This window comes from Suncus etruscus, chromosome 3, assembly GCF_024139225.1.
Source record: "Suncus etruscus isolate mSunEtr1 chromosome 3, mSunEtr1.pri.cur, whole genome shotgun sequence".
NCBI lineage: Eukaryota > Metazoa > Chordata > Mammalia > Eulipotyphla > Soricidae > Suncus > Suncus etruscus.
Genome location: NC_064850.1, coordinates 12,681,325 through 12,691,143, shown reverse-complemented (window position 1 = coordinate 12,691,143; position 9,819 = coordinate 12,681,325). Strand labels below are relative to the sequence as shown.

The 9,819-nt window shown below is 42.5% G+C and overlaps 1 protein-coding gene across 1 annotated transcript in view; it reads right to left on the bottom strand.

Annotated features, from left to right (window-relative positions):
- Positions 1-2,942: 2,942 nt before the first annotated feature.
- The window catches only part of RAD51B (RAD51 paralog B), a 632,113-nt gene continuing 625,236 nt past the window's right edge, over positions 2,943-9,819 (bottom strand). The window contains exon 10 of the mRNA XM_049770452.1: positions 2,943-3,402. Within this exon, the coding sequence (XP_049626409.1) occupies positions 3,365-3,402 (38 nt within the window). The 3' untranslated portion in view covers positions 2,943-3,364. The remainder of the gene's footprint in view (positions 3,403-9,819) is intronic.

The window sequence follows — 9,819 nt, the reverse complement described above, 5'->3', positions numbered from 1 at the left end:
TGCTGGCCAATACTTGGAGGAGAGCTTCTCCAGAGAACTCTCAGAGATACAAATGCTTTGTTATAAGTCATGGAGACTCGAGTGTTGGTTTGTTTAGGCAGCAAACCTGCTGGTTTCTGACTTCTGGCCACTATTTACTAATCTTCTCGTCTTTCAGACCTATTTGGAGTGCCGGAAAACTTGGGCTCCCTCTGAACTTTGTCCTCACTGAAATTCAGAAGTGAGCCCGGTATACATTTAGCACATTCACCTGAGAAGTGTGATAGGCTCCCTCTTTCCTTTGCACAAAAGAGGCTTTACGGTGGACAAAAGAGATGGTGCGATATTAAAATCAAAGCTTGGTAGTAAATGGACAATCCCAAGTGATCCTAAAACTACAGAATTTAGGCCAGAAGCATTTATTTTTCCTTTCCTCTTGTCTTCATTACCTTTTCTCCAGGACACAGTCCTCATTCTTCCACTCTAGAATTCAACCAGCAACCCACTTTGCCAACCAATTTAAACAATCCTTTGAGCGGTAATTTTGCTTACAACATGCAAAAGAGAGAGTCATCATGCATGGCAGAGCTGGCTTCATTCGTATATGTTCACTGTGTGGGCTGATTGGGCGCATACACTCTATGAATCCACACAAGGACTGTAGGGTGGTAGTAGAATAGTGAGGGAGGGGGACCTCGCACAATTAAGGAGACAAAGCTGGGCTTTGAATAGAAAGGAATATGTACAAACATACCTAGACAGAAATCAGTGAATAGCATCCAAGTTCAATAAAAGTCATTAATAGTATACAATGCCTCACTTAGCATCTCATGGGTGGTACCGGTTTGGCAGATTTTCAGCTCAAGAGGAAGAATACCATCTGTGTCTTCTTTCTTACCAACTTCCCTGAGGCAATCTTCCTGTGTCTGTCTCTGAATTGCTAATAATGATGGAAAGGGAAGAAGGCAATGATGGACACTGCTAGACTCAGCATCACTGCCCAGACCTTCTGCAGCCACTTCTCTTCATGAGTCATACCACTAGTATTGTCCCTTATGATTCTTGGAATATTTGTAAAACATTTTATGGATAGAAGCATGCTGAGTACTTTGGTGAAAGGTGACTAAGAGAGGGTACAATGAACGTAGACAGAAGTATGACACAAGGATTTAAAAAAGGAACAAGATACCTTAACTCTACACCACTTTCTAGCAAGATACTATTTACTTTTTATTTTTCTCCTTCTTTTCCCTTTCCCTTTGTTGACACTTCTATTTGTGCTCAGGGTTCTTGGATTTGTGCTTAGGAAGATGCTTAGGGGCCCATATACAGTGCCAGGGATTGAATGGGGGTCAGTCGCGTATGAGGTAAATGCTTTATCCACTGTACTATTCTCTCTCCAAGAGACTGAATTTTTCTTGCTCATTCCCCATCTGTAAAGAAGGAATGCTGAGTCTTAGATAGTAAGAGAGTTCAGATAATCAGATAATATTATGCATGTCAAGTGTCAGCTACACAGCCACATTCAGTGAATACTGGTAACACACAAAGATCATGGTTACTATCATTTTCATGTTTCCTGAGGCTATAAAGGTAGAAAACCATCTAATCTTTGATTCTGTGGACCAGGATATGTTCTCTGGTACCTTTTTTTTTTCCCCTCAGGCATCTTTTTAGTACCATTTTAATGTGTGAGTTATTTTGATTTCCTTTCATATTGAACTCAAAAGTAGAGAGAAACTAAAGTAATCATGACAGAGAACAAAATGTCTTTTCTAATTTCTCATAGTCTCTTGATGTCTGAAATTAGCCAACTGGTGTAATAGGAATTCTTAGGAAATGTACATTTAATCTGTTGCAAAAACTCAGCTTGTTTTTCACAAATGTTCTATGGAAGACCACAAGTTCTCAAAATATTCTTCATGCAAAGGAAGACTGATGACCACAGTCTGATAAGTCAGCTGCCTCGTCCAGGTCTAGTCGACTGCCTCTCGCCTTCCAATGCCCAGAGCGCTGTTTGCTCTCCAGGAATGTCGACCCTGATTCAGTCCAGCTGAAAAAAATGTTCCTCCTTTTGCCCTCACAGCATGTGGCTTGGACACGCATCTATCAGATCACTGTACTATATTCTGTTTCATATTATGTTTAGTGGCATAGGAGTCTTTTTTATTTCTCATAATGCTGTTCTCGAGAAGCAAACATGCAGCTTGTGGTTTCCAAGGCTACATGTTAGCTTGGTAGGTGCTCGGCAGACACACAGTTGTTGAAGAACTTGGCTATTCAGCCAAGTCTTCACCAGTCTTTCATGGTTCTGTGCACAGCCCTCTGGTGGCTATGGATAGAAGGCAAGAGGTTGTTTAAGACTATTATTGCATCTAGGGCATTTGAAAGTCTCCAAAAGGGAGCAGGCACAAAATGACTCTATAAAGGACAGGTTGGGATCTGCCAATGTCCAAAGCTGGGAGGCTTCAAGCCAGGGTGTGAAGGACCAGAGCTCCCAGTTCTGATACTGAATTCAGCCCTGAAGCTTTAGTTGGGAGCCTGAAGGCAGTAGGAGGGGGAGAGACTGTGTTTCTGCTGGAAATGGCTGAATTACCCTATGGGTCACCAATTGATTTATTTGCTAATTGACTAGTCTAGCTTTGGGCTTTAAAGCTAAAGAAATCATTCCATCCTTTAATGAAATACTGCATGGATCTCACTTTTTGTTCGATGGAGTTAGACACAATAAACCAGTGAAACTTGAATTTACACAACAATAGTTGTGCCACTAATAACCTTCCAAATGCCACTAATACCCTTCATGTTCTGCTTCTCAGTTGGATCCAAAGATGTCAGTGCATTCTGAGAGACCACCGGCCTCCCTCTGACACTGAGGCAGCCCCCCCATGTCTGCTCCTAGACACCCCCATCTCTCCTCAACTTTATTTCTGAATCAGTTACTCTTTGGAGACCCCAATTCCTTTACACCTACTCCTTTTATTTGGTGGACAATACTTTATTCGACAATGTTCTTTCCTGTCATTACAAATCCTGTTCGTCATCCTCCTCCTTTCCCAAGGGGGGATTGTGGGCTTTAATTAATTAATGTGGTTAAATTGCTTTGAGATGCTTAGTTGAAAGGTGCTATATAAGTGCAAATTATTATTATTATTATTAGGCTGTTGACATCCACGGCTGCAAAGCCTTCAGCCCCATGCATCTTGAGACTTGAACAAAGGCTTCTTCATCTTCACTGTCCTGCCCAGTGGCTCCAGTGGTACAGGGGCAAATCTGTTACCATCTCAACAGCAATCAACTAATTAATCCCCATTATGTTGTCTTCCGTTTCCTTCTTCCAAGCAGCAAGGTCCTGTTTCATTTCACAAATCACATTTCGTCAGCTTTAGACAAAGGTCATAGTGTCCGATGGCCTCTGTTGGCCTAAAAGAAAAAAAAAATGAGAAGGAAAGGGAAAATTATGAAAAAAAAAGAAACAAAACAAAACATAAAACAAAGAATTTTCTGTCATGAAATGCATCTTCCCACGCAATCCTCTCACATATATATTGTGTCCTACTCAGGAAACCAAGACAAACAGGAGACACCCAGAAACAGAGTCCAGTCTCACAGCCTTGGCTGGACAGCCTAACTATAGACAAAAGGGGAGTGTTTCTGGGCTGGGTAGAAGAGGTCACCCAGAGAGAAAAAGGGGGGCCCTTCTTCAGCTTCCTTCTCTACCCCTAGGTTTCTCCTGAGAAAGCCAGCTGTCATCTGTAGCCAGGAAGCTCTCACAAAGGCAGAGAAACATGATTTAGATGTTTTGTGCTACACCTAGCACAGCACAGCCCATAACAAATGCCAGCACTTCCACTAGGATGGCCGCCATTGAAATCAGCCCTGTAGGGGAGACGTGGCCTCTTGAAGGGACGCTGCTGACCAAAATGCTCCTTACAAGGTTGTGCCTCAGACCCTTTGTTAGTGTGGCCGTGGGCAAGCCTCAGGGGGTCATGTCTTCATCTGCGTCCATTTATCCTCTCTATTGAAGGGCTCCTTCAGGACATCGGTCAGTCTCTGTGGGAAGTGATTTGGAGAGCAACAAAAGAACTTGGGCTTTTTGGGGGGGCCTTCAGAACTCAGTAAACATCTGGACATGGAAGGCCAGGTTCTCAAGCAGTCTAGCTGGGAAGATGTCAAAAGAGAGAAAGAATTGTGCGTGCAAGGCAAGCTCTGCGTTCTGTGGGGACATTTGTTGTAGAAAAATACAGACACCCCAGTAGGTAGATCGGAATATTTTTCAAAAGCTCTCCTATTTGTATGCCTTTGTGAGTGGGGCGCACTGTCAGTTCTCAGGGCCTGTGTGAGGAAACAGAAACTACACGTGATTAGGGAGTAGCATGTGAGGGATGTTCCAATTGCGCATGTCCATGAATAACCCCAGGTTGCATAAGCCTGTCCTGGGAGTTGATGGTTAGCAAGAGATTCTGTTATTTTTGAAGTTGGTCCAACACTTTCTGGTCCAGGTGACTTGCGAGAGCTTCATCAAGAGCACCTACTCATGAACAAAAGTACTGAAGTACTAAGGCCAACTGAATTATAACTCCGTCCCAACCTGAAATTCAGAATCTGAACTCTTGACTCTCAACCTAGCCTTTATTGTTGAATCAATGCATTTAGAGTCCATTAGTCACTGTGAGTCACATGGTACTACTCAGTATTTCCCAGTGGACCGAAATCTGTCCTCAAACAGCTAATGGAACTGGCCTCTGTCAAAAGATAGTGAAATGCTATTTCCTCAGTGTTCAGGAGTAGATGCCAGTTCAAGTCCCACAGGTAATGGACTCTGAGGAATCATCTGAGTCATCTTCTCTGGAATAAATAATTTTCTCTTTTGGCCTTCCCTACATGAACCTTGATACTCGATGTTATAACTTGTCTTTGGCTCAATTTATTCTGCGGTAACTAGATTCTGAATGATCAACAAGAAGGAACCACTATCTCCTTTTCTCCCTCCAACTCACACTCCCTGAGCATTGTGGCTTATACACAATGGATGCACAACAGACACCTAGTCAACTCAACTCATTGGAATGGAGATAGTCATATTCCACAGAGAACACATCCTTTTAGAAGAGAGTTTCAAAGAAAACCAACTGAATTGATTTAGCATCGGGTTTCTCCTGGATCTGTGCTCTCCTGGGAGACTCTGGGAGACTATCTGGGGTGCTAGGGATGGAACCTGGGTCAGCCATGTGCAAGGCAAACATCCTGTCCACTGTGCTATCACTCTGGCCCTTTAGCATATTCTTTTTGTTTGTTTGTTTGTTTTTTGGGCTGCACCCGTTTGATGCTCAGCTGTTACTTCTGGCTAAGCGCTCAGAAATTGCCCCTGGCTTGGGGGGACTATATGGGAACCCCGGTCCTTCCTTGGCTAGCACCTGCAAGGCAGACACCTTACCTCTAGCGCCACCTCGCCTGCCCCTCCATCATCATATTCATAACGAGATTTTCACGAATGCAAATGTTAATCTGGCAAAATCAATCAAATGGTTTCCTAAAAGAATTTTCTCCCAGCATTAGAATAAAGTCTACTCTATCACTTTATTCCAATTGACATCCATATTTTTTAAATGTGGAGGCAGAAAACAATATCTTGGGGAAAAAGTATGCAGTCTAGGATTCTGGATAAAATGTATATTCTGTCCTATGCGCCAGCACTTAAAACTCATGTTTAAGTATCTTTCTTGTCTATTTACAATATCAGAACACATACTAAAACTTATGTTTGAGAGAGATTTTGTTTTCAGTGGGGGACCAAGATTTCAGGATGCCCATTCTTGGAGGCATGTAATATCCTACTCCTTTGCTCTAATTCCATTCCAATGAGTTTGGTTTAGTTAGTGTCTTTTCAATCAACAAAAGACCTGATAGATTTTAAACACACAATATTTGTCCTGCACTTCATGAGTGTAATTCATTTTTCAATGAGCCAGTCTTAGGACCTGTGTGTACAATTCCAGCTGTGGTCTACTCTCTACTCTCTTTCACTCCTCTGAAGAGGATGTGTCTCAAGTGTTCATCTCACCCTCTTTCGTGGAACTTCCTTGAAAAATTCCGTTGGGTAGATGACTATACAGACTACAAGGTTTCCCAAAATTTCTTTCCATGTATCTATAAATTGGCCAATATAATATGAGCACAAATATGTAAGTTCTGGTTAATATCCTTTAGCATTATTTTTCTCCCACCACCACTTTTCATCACCCACAAGTCCTATGTTACCACAAGTCCAGCTATGTTGACCCATGACAACTAGGACAATGTCCTTAGCATCAAAAGCCTGAGTAAATCCAAATGATAGAGCAGTTATACTAGCTCTGGAGTATTTGTCTGAAATATGTGTGAAGGCAGTGTATCTTTACCTTTTATGTAACTGTTCATAAGGTTAATTCTACACAGAATTATATTTACAAAGTTTCTCAAGGGATTGATCTATTCATGTGATGGATGCATTTTAGCTTAGAATTTCAAAATTTAGGGTAAGTCTAGAGTACCCTAATAGAAGTTTACAGAGCCTGAGATATAAGTTATCATGTGTCTGTCATGGCTGATCAAAGAAGAAGGGTACAAGTCCATTTCTGATTTTGTAAACTCTTCTTTTACTTAGCCAAATCTGAGTAATTGGAAGGGTACCAAATTCAATTTTGAGACAGTTTACAGCAATGTTGGTATTCTGAAACTCAGGGATTGCACCTGAAAAATATGGATGATGAGCAAAATGGAAAGCTCTCCTTCTGGGAAGTGTGCATAATTCTAAAAGGAGCAAAGTAGTTTTATTCCATTATATATGTATATATGTGTATATGTATATATATATGTATATATATGTGTATAAATATAGACATTGTGCTAATGACCCCATCAGAAACCATGAAAAATTAGTAGCCAAAAGTAGAGACGGAAGAGGCATCTACAAAGAATATCTGAGGATCACCCAGGGAAGGTCAACTTCACCTGTAGTTATTCACGGCTGCATCAAAATTGTTCCACTCTCTTTAGAGAATATGAGAACTGGTGAAAGCCTTTAGAGATTAATTTGATTATGGTAGGGGCCAGGCGGTGGCGCTAGAGGTAAGGTGCCTGCCTTGCCTGCGCTAGCCTTGGACGGACCACGGTTCGATCCCCCGGTGTCCCATATGGTCCCCCAAGCGAGGAGCAACTTCTGAGCGCATAGCCAGGAGTAACCCCTGAGCGACAAACGGGTGTGGCCCAAAAATCAAAAAAAAAAATTGATTATGGTAAAGATGTGTATACCTTCTGACCACTTAATGACTGATCTACACCCAAAGAAATACAACTCATATCAAGAGATGTGCAATTCACTTATAAAGTTAACAAATCACTTCAAACTTCCTTCAGTCAGGAAATGAACAAAACTATGTGGTACATTTGTACAATGGATATGGAAACCTCAATTAGAGTGAAAGAAAAAAAGAAGAAATAAAAGAAAAAAATCTAGTGCTTTGGCTGGAGCAGTGGCACAGCAGTAGGCTGTTTGCCTAGGACGGACCTTGGTTCTATCCCCCAGCATCCCATAAGGTCCCCCAAGCCAGGAGTAACCCTTGAGCGTCACTGAGTGTGGCCCAAAAACAAACAAACAAAAACTAGAGTGAAAGAATATTACATTTGCATATTGACACAAATACATTGCAGAAACAAAACAAAGTAACAGACATTGTGTAATGAGGTGAATAATAAACTTTTTATGTTTTTGACACACACACACACACACACACAAACAAATCATTATATCTGAATTCCCGTACAAAATGGTTTTCAAAATGGGGGTGGGCTAAGGAGTTGAGAAGAGTCCTGGGGAGCTTTTGCGCCTGTCAGAAGTCTGATGTGGGCAGGGACTAGCACTAGATAAAGGTACAAAGGAATTTTGAACTTGGTTAAATTCTCTTCCTGTAATTTCTGAAGTAAATGTGACACAATTTCAGCATTTGTTAACTTTGGATGTTAGATCAATGGAATTTATTTAATCATTTTTCTGTGCTGTTCTTTATTAAACATTTTTTTCCACAGTGAAAATAAAATTTCTTTCTTGAGCCAAACACCCAGAATCAAGAAGGCAAACAAAACCAGTGTGGGAAGATGCTGTGAAGGCAGAAAAAGGGAGGTGACAGTAAAAGAGAAGAGACCCAGGCAAATGGAAGTCCTTCCTTTCACATCCACTGTGAAGGTGACCCAGAGGCAGGAATAAACAGTAATAAGCAGCAGGTTGCCCTAGAGGCCAACAGAGGCTTACAGAGGCCACTGTGTCACCAGGGGGCCTAGGGTCAGTGTAGCAGGCCTGGTCTGTTCTCCCTTCCATGACCTCTGAGAGAGGAGTTCAGGCGCTCTGCTCCACTGAACCCAAGCGCTCTCTGCCCAGGTTCCCACAAGAATGCCTGACGGTGCCAGGTGTGTGGGTGGTATTTACCATGTAGACATCTCCATACCTGGCTGGAAGAAGACTGAGGATCTTTTGGGTCACCGTGAGTCCACCAGGCAGAAAATATTTAGATGGGTTACTGATTCAGACTGAAGTCTGATGAACCCGGATGGTGGAACTTGAAGGGATAAGAATTTTCAATAAGTCATCCATTTAGCTCAATGACTAGGGAAATGAGATGGAAGCCTTTAGACCAATTCAATTCTGCGAGGAGAAACAGACAGCAAAGTCCAGTGTTGTTCCTTAAAGGATTTGGAGGATGACCCAATGATCAGTCCTGATTTTATAATAAAGTTAAGGAACTTCGGTTGGGAACTTCCAACTATTATTGTTTCTTCATTTTCTTTTTCTAAGTACCTACATAAGATTATTGAAGAAAAAAGGAGTGCTTTGGTCACCTCTGAGATTCACCAGCCCCTTCTTTTTCTCAAGATTTATCCTGCCTATTATATCCTGGAAAAGGCAGCTCCAGAATACAAACCTGATCTGGTGCTTTTAAAAACACCTCATCATGAAAAAGACTGGATCCTACAGAGAAACTAAGTCCTTCTGCAAAAATGGCCTAGCGTTTGTTTTTCCCATGTTCCGAAAGGAGAATTAGGCAAAGGAAGAATAAGCAAGGGGCACTCTCTTTCCTCCCAATCTGGCCCTTCTGCCAGCTCCTGCTTTAGTATCTGCTTCCTTCTCCAGTCCACAGACCTGCAGTCAGGAGCCTCCTCTCCTCAGGACTTCTTGAGGAGCCAGATTTCCTCTGGTAGCACCAGAGACAAGGAGATATGTTAGAAAAAATTGCCTAACCCAGAGACCCTGAACCCCATAAGTGCTCATATTTATGACTTGTTGAGAAAACAATGAACACTGACTAGAGCAGATGAGGGTTAAGGGAGAATTCATAGGGAATTCTGCTTTCCCTTCTCAATCTCCTGGTTCTGTGGACACCTTCCATCAAAACCAAGTCCCAATTCATCCATTAGATTCTGGCACTGAAGCAAGTCGAACCTCTGTTCTCCCATCCAGGGGGCCCTGGGGCTGAGCTCTAATGGGATAAAAGACAAAATGGAAGAATGAAATCCTACCCACCCCTTCACCTTTCCCTCTCAGTTGCCCAGTGGAGCTGTATTCTCACTTTGCCTCTCTGACTCCCCCTGAGCTCAAGTGCTTAGAGGCTGGTGACCCAGAGAATGCTCACGTGTGGGGTACAACTGTTTCCGGGTCTTGGGTCCAAACCTAAGAAGCTATGGTTCCCTTAGGAGCGACTTGGTGTGTGACAAAGGCGAGGCATGTGGTAATGGCCAGAGGCCGCCACCTCCTGAAGATCCTAGGGAGCAAAGGGGGGAGGCGGACAGTTCTTTCTTTGACTCCCC